At 40.3% G+C, this 20,683-nt stretch overlaps 1 protein-coding gene across 1 annotated transcript in view; it reads left to right on the top strand.

Moving 5' to 3' along the window:
• Positions 1–20,683, top strand: part of PPEF1 (protein phosphatase with EF-hand domain 1) — a 97,454-nt gene that overhangs the window by 26,701 nt on the left and 50,070 nt on the right. The window contains exons 4-6 of the mRNA XM_028122615.2: positions 2,864–3,027; positions 12,177–12,291; positions 16,183–16,229. Coding sequence (XP_027978416.1) covers positions 2,864–3,027; positions 12,177–12,291; positions 16,183–16,229 — 326 coding nt within the window. The remainder of the gene's footprint in view (positions 1–2,863; positions 3,028–12,176; positions 12,292–16,182; positions 16,230–20,683) is intronic.

Raw genomic sequence — 20,683 nt, 5'->3', positions numbered from 1 at the left:
ATTTATTGAGTTTATTATATGGACACTCATAGTTTTAATCCAGATTCGTAACTGAGAAATGAAGTAACTCTAAAATGCAGTTCAATTGGTGCTTTTCTTTCCCCAGCCATATCTGGCAGAAAGTGTGTGTGTGTGTGTGTGTGTGTGTGTGTGTGTGTGTGTGTGCGTGCATGCGCGTGTGCGTGCATGTGGTGGTGTTGTTTTTTTTTAATTATGGGCTTTAACATGTTCCCTGTCCAGATTTTGAGTTTGTACTGGGTAAAAGAAAAGATTATATGTGGGGGGTAGTTTTGAGATATTTTCTTTAGAACAGCTTGTAAAGGTATCATTTGGTTATAATTCAAGATTTCATTATATTTAATTAGTTTAGATTCATTTTGACAGAATTGTAAAGCAAACAGGTAAAGATTCATTCAAATTACATGGTGCACAAATCTTTACATATTGTTGGCATTCATTAAATTTTTCTTATTAGCTATGATAGTTACGGCCCACACTACTTGCATTCGAATTGGTACAGTTTCTGATTGTTTTCATATATGACCCACATTAGCTACCCATATTCGGAAGAGAATCTATGTTATTTTTTTTAAATGTGGCTAAAAGCCAGCAAAAGGATTATGATTTGATGTTTATTGGTATTTCATATTGAGTAGTTTTGACTAAGAAATGGCTTAGGGAAATGGTGCTTTTTCGTATATTTATCACAGGACTTATAAGAAATGAAGGTGAACAAACGTATGGAAAGAAGGGCCAGACCAAGCTTTTTGTTTGCTTGTTTTAAAGAAGAAAAACACTACTTTAATTTTGTTCTTAAAAAAACAAGACTGCATTGGGCTGATGAGAAAGGGAGAGCGGACAGAGCACGGGTGAAGGCAGTGACTGGGAAAAGAAAATCATGTCAGGCTTGTACCTCACACAGGTGGGATTACTCAGTAAGTCAGTTATAAGATGATATAGTGAGACCAGTGGGGTTGTTTCTGTCTGTCTTTGTTGTTTTCCCAAGAGGAGCCCAATATTTCAGTGTGTAGAGTCAGGAAGATGTATCTCTAAGGACGGAATGGCATGATCATTAAGACAGTTAAGTAGAGTATTTAGGCTTCACTGCTTGCTTGATGGAATCTGAAGTAAAATTTACCAAGCTGCTCTGCATTTCTAGTTTTCAAGCATAAAATGGAATCATTAAGTGATTCTCAAATCTCAAACCAAATCCAAATGAGAAAAATACACTGCGCTGGACCACACTGAAGACACACCTTATTATTCCTAAATTTAACTTCTTATGAAACATCATCAACTACCACCAAAGAAGTGTCGGGGGGGGGGGGTACACAATAATTTAGAAAGCATTTTTAAATTACCAAATATCATGACTTATTTTAGCAATTTTTTTTTCAAGTTTAGTTCTTAACTCTAATCTCTCGGCATAACTGGATCATGAAAAAACATGTATTCTATCTACATCTGCTAACGTCACACTTTCCAAACATGTCTACTCTAAATATTCAAAAAGATAAAAACTACTTGCAGAAAACTTCTCATTCCCATTGGCTTGGTAGCAATTGTTAATGAGTTGAAGAATACATCACCATCCTCTGTATCCGTTATCTGTTAATGAAATAATACTGTGTATTAAACAACCACAAGAGCTCAGTGGCATGTAATACACATTTCTTTTGCCCGCAAGTCTACAGGTTATCCGAGTCCTTCTGCTGATCTTGACAGGCTTGATTGGGCAGTTTTCCTCAGCTCTTGATGAGAGTTCACTCATGTATTTGAAGGTCTGCGGGCTAATGGCTGATCTGGGATGGCCTTGGCTGGGGTGACTCAGTTTTGTTCCCCATAGTCTTGGAGCTTTCATTAGGTTAGCCTGGGCTTTGTGCTAGTAGCTTGGGTTCGAAAGAGAGAGCATGGAAACATACAAGGCCTTCTGAGGTCTTGACTAGGAAATGGTACGTAATACTTCCACCACATTCTTTAGGCCAACACAGGTCATGAACCCCACAACCGAGATTCAAAGCCTGGGGAAATAAACTCTTGTTGAGAGTAGCTGCAAATCGCATTAAAAAGAGCCAGGCTAAATGTTGAGATAGACAATCGGGATCACTTTTGCAGTCAGTCTGCCATACCCCCTTTCATCTTTCTCCAACCGAATTGGCCAGATTTCTGTTCTTGGGCTGACTGTTTTATAAGCAGCCTAGCAAGAAAGGGACCCTGGATCTCAGCACCTACTGAAATGGGCAGTGCAGGCGATCTGTTACACAGAAATGTTTCTCTGAGAGAGAGACCCTATGGGTATTTCTGCCTGTGTTTCATCATCTAACTTTATCTGCTTTGTTATCAAGAAGAAAAAGAAAATCATGTCAGAAAATCTGTTTTTATGTAAAGAGAGAAATCTATTACAGCTAAGTAAAATTTGAAGTGTTTAACAGGGGAAAAATTGAATGTTGCAGTTTAATTTTCTGAATAGCACAGATGTTTGAATCAAATGCAATACATTGTTATGTGTTCAGCCCAATTTGTAAAAATCTGAGATGTAAGAGGAGGCAAAAAATGTAGAGGTAGAGTTTCAGAGCATCAGAGTGCCTTGATTGCCCAGTTTTCCCTGTGTTTCTCCTTCTCCTCCCCACCAATGAACTCACTGCTTTGGTACAATGTCCACTTGGGAAGGGATGAGGGTGATTCATGTAAATGTACCTAATGATCTGAGAACAAATCCTTCCTCATGATTATATGTGGGATAGTTTGGTATTCATAACGTGTAGCACAGTGCCTCATGTGGGCTCGATATTCAAGAAGGTATTTATTGAATTTAAGTATGGGAATATTGACTCCCCCACCCTTTCTGTCTTTCCTTTTCCAGATTTAGTTGCTCGACTCTTTGGTAGCACCCTCCAGGACTGCAGGGATAGACAGGAGTATGTCTCATTCATAGACGTCCCAGACTCCTATAATGGTCCTCGGCTGCAATTTCCTCTCACTTTTATTGATATTGATTTACTTGTCGAGGCCTTCAGGCAACAACAGGCAAGTGGAAGCGGATACTGCCATGATTCTTGTACATAGCATGTGCTCAGTGACTATCTGTTGAATGAATGAATGAAAATACTATAGCGGAAATGTACTCCCTTGGGGGAAAAGCTTCATAATAAGTGAGAGCTACCCTCTGCTTTGCTTAACCTATTAAATAGCAGTCTCCACAGATGCACAGAAACTTCCTATCTGTAGGTGTACAGCATTTCTTTTTTCTTTTTCTGAGATATAATTCGCATATCATAAAATTCATCATTTTCAAGTGAGTGACTTAAGGGTGGGGGGATGGGTGAAATGGGTGTAAGAGAGTGGGAAGTCCAGGCTTCCAGTTATAGAATGAGTAAGTCACGGGGATAAAAGTTACAGCCCAGGGAATGTAGCCGATGGTACTGTAACGGCCTTGTATGGTGACAGACGGGAGCTACACTCGTGGGGGGCACAGTGTAACGTATAGAGTTGTCGAGTCACTGTGTCGTACCCCTCACACTAATGGAACATTGTTTGTCAACAATTCTCCAGTGAAAAATAAATAAATAGGGCGCCTGGGTGGCTCAGTTGGTTAAGCGACTGCCTTCGGCTCAGGTCATGATCCCAGAGTCCCGGGATCGAGTCCCACATCGGGCTCCCTGCTCAGTGGGGAGTCTGCTTCTCCCTCTGACCCTCTTGCCTCTCATGCTCTCTCTCACTCTCTCTCTCTCAAATAAATAAATAAAATCTTAAAAAAAAGAAAAATAAATAAATAAGAATATGTACAATTCAGTGGTTTTTAGTTCGTTCACAAAACAGTGCAACCATCATCACCAATATCTAATTCCGAAACATTTTCATCACCCCAAAAAGAAATTCCGTACTCATTACCATCCCCTCCCCCTTCAGCCCTGGCAACTATTAGTCTACTTTCTGTCTCTATGGATTTGTCTGTTTTGGACATTTCAAACAAATGGAATTATATAATATGTGGCCTCTTGTGTCTGGCTTTTTCACTTAGCTAATGTTTTTAGGGTACATTCATGCCATAGTATGTTTCATTGCTCCTTTATTGCACTGACTAATATTCTGTTATAAGGATATACCACATTTTGTTTATTCATTCATCAGTGGATGAACATTTGGATTTTTTTCTACCTTCTGGCTCTCATGAACAATGCTTCTATGAACATTCACTTACAGGTTTTTGTGTGAATGTGTCCTCGGTTCTCTTGAGTATATATAACTAGGAGTGGAACTGGGGGGTCATATGGTAACTCTATTTAACTTTTTGAGAAACTGCTAAATTGTTTTCCACAGTGGCTGCGCCACTTTACCTTCCCACCAGCAATGCATGCGGGTTCCAGTGTCTTCACATGTTTTGCCAACACTTGTTTTTGCTTTTGTTTGTTCTTTTAAATTGTGTTTTCATTATAGCCACCCCAGTTGTATGTGAACTGACACCTCCTGCGGGTTTTGATTTGCATTTCCCTGATGACTGAAGACGTTGAACATCTTTCCATGTTTACTAGGCATTTGTACACTTCTTTGGAGCAAGGTCTATTCAGACACTTTGCCCATTTTGAAATCAGGTTATTTGTCTTTATGTTATTGAGTTGTAAGGTTTCTTTATATATTCTGGATACAAATCTCTTACCAGATATATGATTTTTTTAAAAAGATTTATTTATTTCTTTGAGAGAGAGAGAGAGAGAGAGAGCGTGTGGGGGGGGGAGGGACACAAGGAGAGGAAGAGAGAGAGAGAATCTCCAGCAGACCCCCTGCTGAGCAAGGAGCCCAATGTGGGGCTCGATCCCACGACCCTGAGATCATGACCTGAGCCCAAACCAAGAGTTGGATGCTTAATCAACTGAGTCACCCAGGCCCCCCTCAGATATATGATTTGAAAGTTTTTTTTCATTCTGTAAGTCATCTTTTCACTTTCTTGATAATGTCCTTTGATTCACAAAAGTTTCTAATTTTGGTGAAGTCCAATGCATCTATTTTTTTTTCCTTTGGTTGCTTGTGCTTTTGTGTTATATCTAAGAATCCATTGCCAAATTCAAGGTCATGAAGATTTACCCCTTATATTTCCTTTTAAGAATTTTATAGTTTTAGCTCTTACATTTAGTTCCATGAACCATTTTCCCTTACTTTCTGGGGATATATGTTATGAGGTAGGGATCCAACTTTATTCTTTGCACATAGATATGCAGTTGTCCTAGCACCTTCTGTTGAAGAGTTCATTCTTTCCCCCTTGAGTGGTCTTGATATCCTTGTTGAAAACTAATAGGCCACAGATGTATTGATTTATATCTGGACTCCCAATTCTATTCATTTGTGTATGTCTCTATCCTTATGCCAATACCACATTGTCGTAATTACTATAGCCTTGTAGTTAAGTTTTGAAATCAGGAAGTATGAATCCTTCAATTTAGTTCTTCTTTTTGAATATTGTTTTGGCATTTGGGTTCCCTTGCAATGAATTTGAGGATTGACATTTCCATTTCTTTACAAAAAAAGCCCATTGTGATTTTGGTAGGGATTGCATTGAATCTATAGATCACTTTGGACAGTATTACCATCTTGACAGTATTAAGTCTTCCAATTCATAAACACATGATGTCTTTCCATTTATTTTGGTCTTCTTTGATTTCTTTCAGCAATGTTTTCTAATTTTCAGTGCACACGTCTTTTTCTACCTTAAATTTATTCTTTGGTATTTTATTCTCTTGATTGCTATTATAAAAGGGATTGCTTTCTTAATTCACTTTTGGATTGTTTATTGTTGGTGTATAAAAGTACACTCAATTTTTGTGGGTTGAGTTTTTACTCTGCCACTTTGCTAAGTTCATTTATTAGCTCTAGTAGTGTGTGTGTGTGTGTGTGTGTGTGTGTGTGTGTGTGTGTGTGTGTGTATTTTGAGACAATCTATATACAGGATCATGTCATCTAGGAACAGAGATAGAGATAGTTTTACTTTTCCTTTTTTTTTTTTTAAGATTTTATTTATTTATTTGATAGAGAGAGACACAGTGAGAGAGGGAACACAAGCAAGGGGAGTGGGAGAGGGAGAAGCAGGCTTCCCGCTGGGCAGGGAGCCTGATGCGGGGCTCGATCCCAGGACCCTGGGATCATGTCCCGAGCTCAAGGGAGACGCTTAACCAACTGAGCCACCCAGGTGCCCCTACTTTTTCTTTTTTGATTTAGATACCTTTTATTTCTTTTTCTTGCCAATGCTCTGGCTAGAACTTCCAGTACGATGTTGAATAGCAGTCGTGAGGGCAGGCATGCTTGTCTTGTTCTTGATCTTAGTGGGAAAGCTTTCAGTCTTTCACCACTGAGTTTGATGTTACTTGTGGGTTTTTCACAAATGCCTTTCATCATGTTGAGGAAGTTTTCGCCCATTCTTAGTTTTCTGAGTGTCTTTGTCATGTAAATGTGTTAGCTGTTGTCAAATACTTTTTCTGCACCAATTAAGATGATCCTGTGTTTTTTTCCTTCACTTTATTAATATGTATATTGCATCGATTAGTATTTTGTGTGTGTTGAACCACCTTGTATTCCTGGAATAAATCCCACTGGGTCATGGTCTATGCTTCTTTTAAAATTTTACTGGATTTTGTTTGCTAGTATTTTGTTGAAGTTTTTTTTTTTCATTTTATTCATAAAGGGTATTGATGTGTATGTTCTTGTGGTGTCTTTATCTGACTTTGGTATTAGGATGATATTGGCTTCATAGAATGAGTTAGGAATTGTTTCCTCCTCTTAATTTTTTTGGAAGAGTTTAAGAAAGATTGGTGTTAATTCTTCAAATGTTCACTAGAGTTCACCAGTGAAGCTGCCTGTCTTGGACTTTTTCTTGTTAGGAGGTTTTTGATTACTGATTCAATCTCTACTTGTCCTAGATCTGTTCAGATTTTCTATTTCTTCTTGAATCGGTTTTGGGAATTCGTATGTTTCCAGGAATTTGTCCATTTCATCTAAGTTATCTCATTTGTTAGTATATAATTATTCATAGAATTCTCTTATAATTCTTTTTATTTCTTTAATGTTGGTGGTAATGTCTCCACTTTTAGTTCTGATTATACTTATTTGCATTTTCTCTCTTTGTTTTTCTCTGTCAGTCTAGTTAAAGGTTTGTCAATTTTGTTAATATTTTCAAAAAACCAACTTTGAGTTTTGTTGAATCTTTCTATTGTTTTTCTGTTGTCTGTTTCATTTATCTGAACTCTAATCCTTTTTTTTCCTCTGCTAGCTTTTGGCTTAGTTTGTTCTTTTTCTAGTTCTTTAGTGTCAAGTTAGGCTTTTCATTTGAGATCTTTCTTCTTTTTAATGTAGGCATTTGCAATTATAAATTTCTCTCTGAGCATTGCTTTTGCTGCATCCCATATATTTTGGTATGTAATATTTTCATTTTTGTTCATCTCAAAGTAGTTTCTAATTTCCTTTGTGATTTCTTCTTTGACCTATTGATTATGTTGTTTAATTTCTACATATTTGTGAATTTTTCAGTTTTCCTTCTGTTATTGATTTCAAGTTTCATTCCGTTGTGATCAGAGAAGATACTTTGCATGATTCCAATTTTTTAAATTTATTGAGGCTTGTTTTGGGGCCTAACATCTGGTCTATCCTGGAGAATGTTCCATGTGTTCTTGTTAAAAAAAATGTGTAGCCTGATGTTGTTGGGTAGAGTGTTCTATAGATGTTTGCTAGGTCTAGCTGTGTGTGAGGTCTCTGAAATCTCTGTTCTCTTAGCTTGTGTTCAGCTAGTATTTGATAGAGATTTCCTTGAACAACAGGAGCCAGAGAGAGAGAGAGAATGAGAGAGAGAGTGGGAGAGAGACAGAAGCAAAGCAAAGCAAAGACAAGCCTAGTCTTTGCAGATGGGCTCTGTGTTGGTAAACTTCTTCACTGCTTAGCTAGGCTGTTTACAAACCTATTTTAGCCTTTACTCTCTGCTTGCACTGAGCCATTTTTAAGTTACCTTTTTCTTGATTCAGCCTTTGCTTGGTTACTGTGAACTTTATTTTCCAAAGTTCTGTGAAAGTTGATTTTGACAGGTTTTTTTGTTGTTGTTGTTGAAGTTTTCAGTGTTTCTGTGGAGTGATAGGACCTGTGAGCTACCTATTCCATTGTTTTCTCTAACATTACCCCAAAACCCTCATTCTCAGGTTCATACCCTAGGAGTAAGAGTGAACTATAAGTAGATTGTCTCTGTAGGGATTGAAGCAAAGCTTGGAATCATCTAATTCCTGAAATTAAATTGAGATTATCCTAGATAGCTGCTGTTCCTAGCCACCTGCCAAATGAAAAAGTAAATCCTCTCTGGAAGGAAATAGGCCTCAAATTATTTCTTCAAATTGTTATGTACAATGTCCAGAACTTAATACAAATATTAGCCAGGCATAGGAGGATACAAGATTCATGACAGAAAACTGAGGCAAACAACAAACAATAGAAACAGACCAATATTTTGATAATGGCATCATCAAACTCAGAGTTTAAGATAAATATGCTTAATATGTTCAAAGAGAGAAAAGATATGACAAAAATCCAAGGAGCTATAACAGAAAAGATCAATAATTCTGACTTTATAAAAATGAGAAAATTATGTTGTTAAGGGAAGACTGAAAGGTTCAACACAGAGTACAGTGTGCTCCCATTTAAAAAAAAATTAAGTATTATATATATTTTGAGATAACATTTACATAACATAAAATAGATCATATTAACCATTTAAAAGAGTACAATTTAGCAGTTTTTAGTATATTCAAAATGTTGTGCAACCATCACCACTAATTCCAGAACATTTCATCACCCCAAAGCAAAACCCTGTACCCATCAAGCAGTCACTCCCCATTGCCCCTTCTCCTTAGCCCCTGGCAACCACTAATTTGCCTTCTGTCTCTACGAATTTGCCTAATCTGGACATTTCATATAAACGGAATCATATAATATGTGACCTTTTATGTCTGGCTTCTGCTTGGCAAAATGTATTCAAGATTCATCCATGTTTTGGTATGTGTCAGTATTTCATTCCTACTTTTAGTTGAATAGCATTCCTTTGTATGAATATACCCCACATTTTGTTTAAGGGATTATATATTTATAGAATAGAACATATATATTAATATTACATATTCATATGTGGTTATATTAATTTTTATATGCTTACAAATGCATAGACTATGTTTTGGAAAGATAATAAAGACACTCTTAACAGTCACTGTTTCTGGGGACAGGAACTGAGGTCTGGGGAAGAAAGAAAATTGCTTTTCACTTATATTCCTTTTTACTATTTAACTTTTTATTTCAACTGAAAAATGAGATTTTTCTTCATTTGAAAACTCATTATTTCATACAAAGAAATGTCCTTTAGAAGTAGTATTTTCCTCCCTCATTGCCTTTAAAAGAATATGAATATTTTATTTAAGTTGCTGTTTACTCTGACCATCTCTATAAATGTAGAAACCAACATCTAAGTTAACTTTTTTGAATATTTAATATTGCAACTGTAAACACAATTATAATGCTATTTAGAGACAGCATTGTAAGCAAATACTGATATTAGCTATGTGATTTTAGCCTATTGAAAAAGGAACCAGGGCATCTGGCTGGCTCAGTCAGTGGAGCATGCGACTCTTGATCTCGGGGTTGTGAGTTCGAGTCCCACATTGGGTGTAGAGATTACTTTAAAAAAATAATAATTAAAAAAGTGAAAAAAAAAAGGAAAAGAAAAAGGACCAAGAAAAAATATTTTAGCAATAGGAATTTTCTGTTGTAACATATTCTCAGTGAATGTTTTTTTTTAACTTACTAAACAAAACAAAACAAAACAAAACTGCCTTTTCAGACAGCAGTTACTCTGATTAGTACTACAAATGGACCAGAAAATCTGCAGTGGCAAATTAAGGTAACACTGAAGCCTGTCTTGGGAATCAATAGACTAAATATGCAAAGTGAAAATAAGTATTAAAGTGTTTTACCTGTTCCTTTAAAATGGGGCTAAAGGAAAGTTCACATTCAAGATTTGACTCAAGTTGTGGGTTGAATGGACTTAAAATGCTTTTGTAGGAAAAGTATTTAGCAGTTCATTAGGTCTTGGAAAGCCAGGAAATATGGGTCTCTCCACTCATCTATATCCAGGGACCTTTCTCTTTCCTCCTAATTCTCACATTGTTTCAAATCCTGATTCCTGTTCTTAAAAAGTATACGCAAACAATGAATCATGGAACACTACATAAAAAAATTAATTAATTAATTTTTTAAAAAGTATACTTAATCGGGGGCACCTGGGTGGCTCAGTCAGTTAAGTGCCTGACTCTTGATTTTGGCTCAGGTCATGATCTGAGGGTCATGGGATTGAGCCCTGAGTTGGGCAACCCACTAGGCATGGAGCCTGCTTAAGATTCTCTCTCTCCCACCAGAGAGGGAGACAAAGAGTAAGAGACCCTTAATCTCAGGAAACAAACTGAGGGTTGCTGGAGTGGAGGGGGGTGGGAGGGATGGCGTGGCTGGGTGGTGGACATTGGGGAGGGTACGTGCTATGGTGAGCGCTGTGAATTGTGTAAGACTGATGAATCACAGACCTGTACCCCTGAAACAAATAATACATTATATGTTAATTTAAGAAAAAAAAGATTCTCTCTCTCCCTTTCCCTCTGCCCCTCCCCCTGCTCTCCCTCTCTCTCTTCCTCTTAAAAAAAAAAAAAAAAGTATATTTAATCATGAAAATTCTCTAAACTTAAACCGTGTTTTTGGGGTATGGGATAGGAAATAATTTTGTCATTTTAATAGCTATGTGCAAATAAACATTTTAAGACACCATGAGACAAGATCGTTCCAAAGGAGCAAAAAGGATTCCATCTGTTCCGAAACCCATAACCAAAGCAGTATCTGAACAATATGTAGAAAGATCCCTCTCAGCCTTTAATAATTTAAACCAGTGGTGTCCACTAGAAATATAATCTGAGCCACATACATAATTAAAAATGTTCTAGTAGTCACATTAAAAAATTAAAAACACGTTGGGTGTAAAGATTACTAAAATAAATAAACTTTTAAAAATGTAAAAAAAGGTGAAAATAATTTTAATACTTTAATCCAACAGATGAAATTATTATCATTTTAGTATGTACTCAAGTTAAAAGTTTTTAATGAGACATTTTACTTTTTTACTTTTTCATACACCAAGTCTTTGAAAACCAGTGTGTATTTTGCACTCACAGCACATCTCGATTTCGGCCAGCCCCATTTCAAGTGGTGCAAACAGTCCTGACCCATGGAGTGGTGTTAGCATCTGTTAAATTTGTATCGGCTATATTACTTTGGGGATTTTGTATTTGGAATATTTTATAATTTTTAAAAAAGGGAGAATAACACACTGGATTTAAAACAAACAAACAAAAGCCCAGCAGAGAAAGCGGAGTAAATCTGTCCAAAACAATGATGTCATCAACACTGTAACTGGGGGAGGGCAACTGGATAAACAGTCATAATAGGAGGCAACGCAAATGGTTTATTTGGGTTTGGAATATGTTTTATATTTAGACTAGTATATAAATGCACTTGCTGTTCTGTATACTCTCACGTCTGTGCACCCAGCATTGAGCCACCTGGGATTCTTGGCTCAGGGGTTCCTTGGGGCTGCTCCGGCTGCCTTATGTGAGATCTGCGAACCCAGCGCCACCACCTGGTTGCCATCCCAGGTGGCAGGATGTCCCAAACAAATGCAAAGCAGCCCCACTTCCAGGGTCGCTCTCTCCTTCTCTCCCTTTCTCCCGTCCTTCCTTCTCTTTTATTTATTTATTTCTGTCTGCCTGTTTCCCTGGGGCAAGGGAGTCTCTTTTTTCCCCCTGACACTTCTCTTGGGCTCTACGGACCGAGAATAATCAGAAACGTTCCGTGAATGGGTAATGTCAGCTAAGAACAGGAAAGTATAAATGTCCTAGGAACCATTCATTCGTTCCATTTACAGTTCTCTAGTGAGGGCTTACTGTATGCCAGACACAGTGCCAGAATAATCTATTTGAGACTCATGTAGAGATTATCCTGCAATACAGCTTCCCGAAATGGGCTCACATGCCCCCCCCCTCCCCCGGCTATAGCTTTCTCGGTGGTCATGCCTTTCTTGCCAGTCCCTCATGTGTACCCCCTCTGCCCCGCCCTCACAGGTACTTCATGCTCATTATGTCTTAGAAGTGCTCTTTGAAACAAAGAGAGTCCTGAAGCAAATGCCGAACTTCACTCACGTAAAGACGTCTCCCTCCAAAGAGATAACGATCTGTGGTAAGTTTCAGAGCGGAGCTGCCAAATTAATATTTAGGAGCGCCTTGGTTCTACGTCGTTTGCTTAATGTGAAAACTGTGCAAATTGGACTGTAGTAAGGGAAAAGTGTTAATATGGAGTTATCTATCCTGATAATACTGTTCCCCATCTTGTCTTTGTTTTGCATACCAGCTGGCAGGAATTAATTATGTGAGAAATTAAAGAACTCATAGCTTTTTATAAAGGCAGGCAGCATTTTAATACGGAAAACCACCCATGGGTAGAATGAGCCTCCTTTGCCCTCCGTCTAGCTCTCAGTATCTTCGTTCCATGTTACTTTTGCTAGGTGCGCCTCCGTGTGCCATTTATGCTGGGAGACCAAAAGCCCAAGGCAGGGTGGACGTTAAACTCTTCTCTGCCCTTGGCTGCTCTTTTGGATTTTTCCAACTGGTCGCTGCAGCTTTTGGAAGAGTGGGAATGTCCCAGAAATCTGTTCCTTGTTCTTCTAAATAACAAGACTTGAGATTTTGTTATCGTATAGGCCAGCCTGGCAGGATATTGCTTCAAGAAACAGTACACATTGAAATTCAACACAGTTGGTGCTCAGCAGGCTTGCAACTGTCTGAGAATGGGGTGCGTGGAAGGAACAGCAATTCCCTTAACTTCTAATTAGGCCTTTAGGTTACAAAACAGTGATTGTTATTTTCCAAATCAATTTTTAGCCTGTGTTTCTTTTCCGCTGGCAGGTAGAAGTGGATTTGACAATCTAGTCAAACCGTTTGCATTGCTAGCTCCTGATAGTGGTGGTGGGGACTTGATGCAGCAGCACGTGCCACGGGCCTGGACTCGAGCTGCTGAAGCATCTTCACTGATTCCAGCCGAATCGGGCTGATGCACCTCTGCCTGACAGATGATGCAGCTCAGCAGTGGGGACCCTTTATTCAAGGCCTCACCAGCTCTTACTTTTCACAAAGATTAAGACTTGGGGGTCATGAAGCTCAGGGAGCCATGCCCACCCATGGAGTCCATGGAGCCAGGGCTAGGTATGCTATCAGAGTGTATATAAAAAGCCAGAGAGTGAGATCTGCTCCCACATGTTTCCAGTATACCTGCAGTTGCCATTGTAGATTTCTCTTTGGGTGAAAGGATCTAGAAGAAGACGTGAATTAGAGGGCAAGGGAGTCCTGGCCTCACACGGTGTAAGAACTGAATGGTTCTTACTGGGACTAGTCTCTCACTTGTTCTTGCGGATGAAATTGAGGCCCAGAGAGGAAAAGGAAAGTGCGTTGCCTTCCCTACATTCCTTCCTCCCTCCCTTCCTTTCTTTCCTTCTTCCTTCCTTTCCTTCTTTTTTCTAAAGATTTTATTATTTATTTATTTAAAAGATTGTATTTATTTATTTGAGAGAGACAATGAGATAGAGAGAGCCTGAGAGGGGGGAGGGTCAGAGGGAGAAGCAGACTCCCCACTGAGCAGGGAGCCTGATGCGGGACTCGATCCCGGGACTCAAGGATCATGACCTGAGCCGAAGGCAGTCGCTTAACCAACTGAGCCACCCAGGCGCCCCAAGACTTTATTTTTTAAATAACCTCTACACCCAACGTGGGACTCAAACGTACAACGCCAAGATCAAGAGTCACATGCTCCACTGACTGAGCCAGCCAGGCACCGCTCCTTCCCTGCATTTCTATGTAGTGACTCTCCCCCACCCCACTGCCCCCAGGCTCACTCAGCTAGTTACTGGTAGGGTCAGAATCAAAAATGAGATCCTTGGCGTCCCAGGTTAGGGCTGGCCCCATATCTGCTATCCCAACTTCCATCACGCATCTCTCTGACTGATGTGTCATTTTCCCTCCTGAGACAAAGACTAGGGAATGGATTGATTGGACAGTTCATTCACTTAAAGATCTCCACATCTTGGGCGTTTGTTTGCAGACATTTTTCCATGTAGCACCATGGCTAGAGGGAAAAGCCAAGGCCTGTACTTTCCCTTAGCTTAGGAATTATTATTTTTGGTCTTTGTAGCCCCATTAAACTTAGATAAATTTGGTCATCATTTAAAATTCAAAATTGGGGCTGTATTTTCAAAAACATCTGTTTAAGACAGTACTAGGAGAGGGAGAGAAAGTGTGATGAAATTATTTTAATTTCCAGATGCATTTTTTTGCATGAACATCTCAACATGCTGCATAGTTCTCAACACACATGCAATATAGAAGGTGTTTTAGTCTCTAGTTATGTTATAAAAGATAACCAATTCTGCACTCATGTTTTTGTTTGCAGTGGAAATATCTCTCTGTGGCTGTCTTTCCATGATACATCAAGTTTTATCTATTACTGTCCAACTAGAAGTTAAAAATACTTATATAGCTCAATTCCTAATAAGCGGAAACCAATTCATTTTTTAGTATGCCGGCTGCAACAATTTTGTCTCCCAAATCTTTGAAAGACAAGCCACTCTGAAGAAAATAAAATAATTTAAAATATATATTTAATTGATAAGTAAGAAGTCCTTCCATTTTTATTTCCTTAGATTTGGAGTAAGATCATAGGAAAGCAATGAGATTTAAGTATACAACAGCATTAATATGCTCTTAATATTATAGTCATTTTAGGGCACCTGGGTGGCTCAGATGGTTAAGTGTCTGCCTTCGGCTCAGGTCATGATCCCAGGGTCCTGGGATCAAGTCCCGCATCGGGCTCCCTTCTAGACGGGGAGCCTGCTTCTCCCTCTGCCTCTCTCTCTGTCTCTCTCTCTCTCTCTCTCTCTCTCTCTCTCTCTCTCACTCTCACTCTCATGAATAAATAAGTAAAACATTTAAAAAATAAAAAAATAAAAATAAATTTAAAAAATATTATAGTCATTTTATAAATAAGTGCTGGTGATGTAGGACTTTTATTTTATTATTCTCATTACAATCGGAGGCTACTGTTGCATATATTTGGTTAATTTTGGTTGTGGGATTTCAAGCAAACCGAGGAAAGGTATTTCTATATTAAATTCTATTTGGTAATCAAGTTGGATGCAAAGAATAAAAAGTAATGATCAGAGCCTATGAAAGACAGATAGTTTACCTAGAAATATTTGTCCAAATAGGGCTTTTGACTAATATAGTCACTCTTAATTTTTAATTAATGGCTTCCTATATTTATATGGTTTCCCTTGGTTAGCTGAGTTTTATAAAGCCATGCTTTCATTTTTATTTCCTATAACTGTCTCATCAAAAGAATGTCAACTCACAATTTTTAAATTTTAGTTGCTATTGCTGGAGCATATTCTCTAATACATGGCTTTAAATACATAGCTTTTGAAAAAGCTGTGCGTTTAGCAATTAAGTATATTTATTGATTGCTTATTATGTACCAGGTACTATGAGAGGCACTGGGGATTTAATGCCAACTGACAGATACTATTGCAGCTCTCCCACAGATTACAGTGTAAACAATACCAAATAATCGCTAAGAGCTTGAGTTTGGAGTGAGATAAAGTTGGGTTTGAATTCCAGCTCTGATACTTGGTAGCTGGGTAATTTTGCATCAGTTAACTACCCTGAGCCTCCTTTGTAACCTCAGAATGATGAAAATAATACCCATCTCACAGAGCTGTTGTAAGGATTGAACAGGATAATTCATGTAAACCCTTAATGCAGTGCTTGACGTAGAGGAAGCTAAGCACTGCGTAAATGGCAGGAGCGAACAGGTAATTGTAACATCAGATGCTGTCCCCCATAGGAAAGGGGATAAAAAGGGAGCTATGAAAACAAATTGTTGCATTAATACCATCATAGGGTAAAACCCCAATGCCCTGAGAATACTTAGAGTATATTGGCAGCATTTCAGTTTCAAAATTCTGTAACGAAATCGGCATTTTCTTGTTTCCTACTGAATAGTGATTTTTCATTTGCACTCCAGGTGATTTACATGGGAAACTGGATGATCTTTTTTTGATCTTCTATAAGGTAAATAATTATTTTGCTAAATAGTGGCATTTTTGTGGGGGGAGGCAGTCCTAGGGCAGATAACAACATTGGTTTTACTAGGGATATGGACAAATACAGATGTATGTAACAGCTTTATTCTAAGAAGCCGAAATATTTATAGAAGGTTATCTTTCAGCCTTGTAACACATATTTCACCAAAACAATCTTTAAAAAATTTAATCCGGGTCTTTGATGTTACAGTTATCTATATATCCAGTGGGATTTGCACCTGATTATACTTATGGTCTTTATCACATCGTAAATGTCTAGATGGCACAGAATGGGGAGGGGAGCGATCTGTTTTGTTTTTATTTTGTTCAGGAGTGAGCGTGTCACACACCAGTCTTCTCTTCCGAAGCACGCTCATTATGTATGAAGGGAGTGCCCCACTTAGGAAGTTCCAGATTGCTCTCTACTCTACCCTGATTCACCATCGCTGAGCTCAGCGCTGCGACTCCTCTCCATTTGTTGGGTTTCGGCTGTGGGGGCCCACACAGAGGCCACAGAGCCACGTGGCTGGCATGGGGTCTCTCTGCATCTCTACAAAGGGATTCATTTCTCTCTCTGAGCCAGCAGTGACAACCTGAATATTTGCTTCTGGGACGACTGATCCTGAGGTGACCTCTGCCTTCGTCCCTTTATGTCTCTTGTTGATCCCTGTGTCAGCCCCCACAGCTAGCATGTTGGATAACTGGGCACAGTATAGGTGTCTCCAGTGGTTGAAAGAAAATATATTCTGATTATTATGATGGCCAATCATTTCTACTCTTTGGAGCCTGTGAGAGCTTAAGTAAGCCACGTAACCTCCGTGAAATTCAATTTTTTATTTTTTGGCTGTAATATTCTTGAGCTTCCACCCCACAAAAGGCTGTCTTATGGATAAAATAACGAATATCCAAAAGCATTTTTTAAGGTAATAAATTATAACAGAAATGCGAGGTTTTAATTTCATTCATTTCAAGTGGAAGCTTGGAAGGGAATGGAGTGGGCCAAACCAGGAGTGGACGAATGGAGCTGGCACTTAGGACATTCAGTGGAGACTGCAGGAGACCTAAGCAAGGATCCAGAGCCTGGTAGCCGGAGAACCGGAGCAGAGGAAGTTAGGCTGCCCAGGAAGTTAGGTTGGTGCCAGGAAGACCAGCCAAAGTTTTTCTGGTAGGGAGCTGACGGTGCTCGCAAAAGAGCAATTCCTGAGATCAAGCCCAGAATCCAAGCTGGGCGGGGAAGGAAGAGAAGTCAGGATGGGCCAGCCAACTAGGAGAAATGGGAGGACAGCAGGACCGGCATGCTTTCTGAGCAAGGGAGCAGACAGGTCGGGGCGAGGGCCTTGGGAAGCAGGAAGGGTGGGAAGTTATACGGGGGAGAGTCCTAGGAGGTGAGTGTGTCCACGGTGGAGTCTAGAAGGTGGGTGGCTGAACACAGTGAAAGAGACTATGGGAGATGAGGGGGTCGAGGATGTGGAAAGCAAGTGTGTTAAGTGAGTTGGCCACAGGACTGTGAGGTGAGGAGCAGGGGAAGGAAGGCTAGTCAGAGGTCATGGGCTGGAAAGGTGGAGGGGCTTCTAGCCAAGGCTGGCAAAATGTTGGTCTTTTATAAAAGAGTGGCTCCGAGGAGCATGTGAGGAGTCCATCAGCCTTCTTGGCGGGGAGGGGGGGGGGGAGGAGAGGGGGCCCAGATTTCAAGAGGGAAGTCTTCTGAATGAGTTGAAGGCAGAAGAGAGTTTATTTACCATGAAATGGGGATTCTACCGGCCAAATTGGAAAGCTGTGGGGGTGGTGGGAGAATGACTGGTGAGAGGACACTAAGGAGTGCACACAGTTTGGGGAATGAGATTTGTTTAACTCAGTTCATGGGGCCATATTAAGTGTTCAGAAGTTCAGTCCCACTACCACTGACAGTGACAATCGGAGGAAGGAAGAGAGGGCAGGAGGATGTGGCGAACAACCACAAGAGAAAATCCAGCGATTATGTTTTTAGAGGTTTGGGGAGATACATAAAAGGGAGAATAGTTGAGTAAATGAGATGGGAAAAATGACTTCTGAGGCATTTAGAAATGCAAATTTCTTGAGACGTAGTTGAAGAGATTAAGATGTGATCAGGGAAAGGACTTGGGAGTAGACAGATGAGAAAAGAGAATTGCAACATGTTTCTTTAACTCTGTCGGCAGAGCGGTATGGAACATATGAAACTGGAAAGTGCTAACGTAAAGACTGAACAGGAGGAGGTGGGCGGTAGGGAGTACCATAAAAAGAACGAAAGGTGAAAATATAGCATTCACATGAAAGCAAGAGGTATTTTGAGAGTTAACCAACGACAGTGTTCCAGAAGTGGAGACTGAGTCCAGCAGTGGAAGAGTAGGGCACTCTCCTTTGGGAGGAATTTGGGGGGAGGGAGGTGAGAGGGATGTTTGGAAAATATGAATTCAAGTTTTAACAGGCATGAGCGAGAAGCAGCTAAAATGCATCTCAGATGTGGGATACACCATGCGCCGCAGAATCTTGAAATTGCCTGGTTTGAAAGGGGCAACTGAGGGAGGAGCCACTGAGAACAGCAAGGTTCCACTCTTAGAAGGTGAGAAGGTGCTGTCGTTGATGGCGTCTGAGAGGGGAAAAGGGCCTGGTGGGCCCGTGATGATGGCGAGCCCCTCAGCTTAGGGGCAGCAAGGGCAGTGAGGGTCCGGAGTTGCAGGCCCCGAGAGGAAAGGGCGGTCACGCGGGCATGTCTGAGTAAGCTCCTTCACATGATGATCTCACTCACAAAAGTCAGCATTTTGCCTTTTTCTGTTTCACTTTTTATCTGAAGTTTAAACGAGGAATGATAATAGGAGGCAAGGGTCCAGTGCAGCCTGAAACCGGGCACACACACTGTTCGGGAAACAGTGTTTGTACGTGAATACCAAGGGCAGTGACAGCCCCCTATCCAGGGGGCGGACCCCCCTGTAACTTATCTTCACTTGGCTCTCCTCTGTGGTCCCAAACCCACACAATTAAGGAGAAAGGGTCTCTAAGTTCTTGAAATCGCTGTCACAAATCCAGGGAACTTTCCTCACAGGACGGACCCCAGGCCCTTGCTCAAAGACCGGGGAACATTGTATCCGGAAAATCCCATCTGATACATACCTTCTTGCTACAGGGAGGCCGGTCCGCTCCCCACCCCAGCAAATGAGGGAGTGGGAGGGGGAAAGGCAGGAGTGAGAAAGGAGGACAAGGGCGGCAAGCAAAGCTCGTACTGACGGAGGAGACCCAGACCTCAAAGTGTGAGATAGGAAACGTGTACAGGGAGGGGAGTTCTGTACTTCTCAGAAGTACCTGAGAGGGTGCTTAGATCGACAAGCCTGCAGGGTCAAGAAAGGGTTAAGGGCTGTGTGGTGCATACTCGGTTAAGAAGTAGAGAGGACAAATGGCGCATTTTCAAAACCCTGAGTTAAAATGGTTAAAGTAATTTGAAAACGCATTTTAGCTTTTAAAGGAGTAAGCTTCAGTGATCTGGAAAATTCATCTTAGCAGTACTTACAGTATGAGTGAGTATCATTATTGGGTCTTAGGTATAGGAGGACAAAAGAACACGAGGGGAGGGAAAGGAAGATGAGTTGAGAGAAGCATAATGGGCCAGGAAAGTAGATGAGGGGGAAAGAACGCACATCTTACGAACAAGGCAGGGAAAGGGGGAGTGCTGGACTTCTCTCTGTGGCCTCACATGGGGTTGACAGCAGGTGGCAGCTCTGACCTAAGCCATCTCTCAATTACTTCAGGAAATGGTAGGGTTTCTGTGATGGTGGATGATGCTCACTGCAAAACTCAGTGCATCAACAGTGTGGTTTTGATTCCCGATTATGTGGAATGCCCCGTGTGTGGCCCTTTCCTCTGGTTCATCCTCAGCAGCACGCGGGACTGAGGCGCCTCAGGGTAAGCCTCGCACTCTCTACCTCCTACTTAGAAGCAGCTAGTGGCCTTGCTTTCACCTATCCTTATTTTATTATGATTTGTTTAGTAAAATTATCATCTGATGTTTGTTTTATTTTTTCTCATTTAATTTTTCACCATGCATTTTATTCACATTCTGATTGAGCTTGAATTGTAGGGAACGGTTTGGCAAACTAGTGTTGGAGATCTTTGGAGCTGTGAATCACTAAAGTTTATATTATGCTTTGACTGATTCCTCTCAGTCAACCCAAAAGAGAAACCAGGAAACCCCCAGGCTTTGGATTAAGGCAAAATTGATATTCATCTTTCAGTGGGTACTTTGCTAGGCCATTTCTTCCTTGTCAGGAATGGGGCTGGCCCAAGGCCAACCAAAGGCATAGCCTGAGAGGGAGAGTTACAGTGGAGGGTCCCTGAGATGCCTTGCCATACTACTGTTTTCATCCAAACGGTTGGTTTGGTTCAAGACTCAAATCCTTATAACCAATCATATACAAAAGTGAGTCTATCCAC

This window comes from Eumetopias jubatus, unplaced genomic scaffold, assembly GCF_037043125.1.
Source record: "Eumetopias jubatus isolate StellerSeaLion01/CBP00866 unplaced genomic scaffold, mEumJub1_p1.0 scaffold_11, whole genome shotgun sequence".
NCBI classification, from domain to species: domain Eukaryota; kingdom Metazoa; phylum Chordata; class Mammalia; order Carnivora; family Otariidae; genus Eumetopias; species Eumetopias jubatus.
The sequence above is the reverse complement of the archived record's forward strand: the minus strand, read 5'-3'. Positions and strand labels throughout refer to the sequence as shown.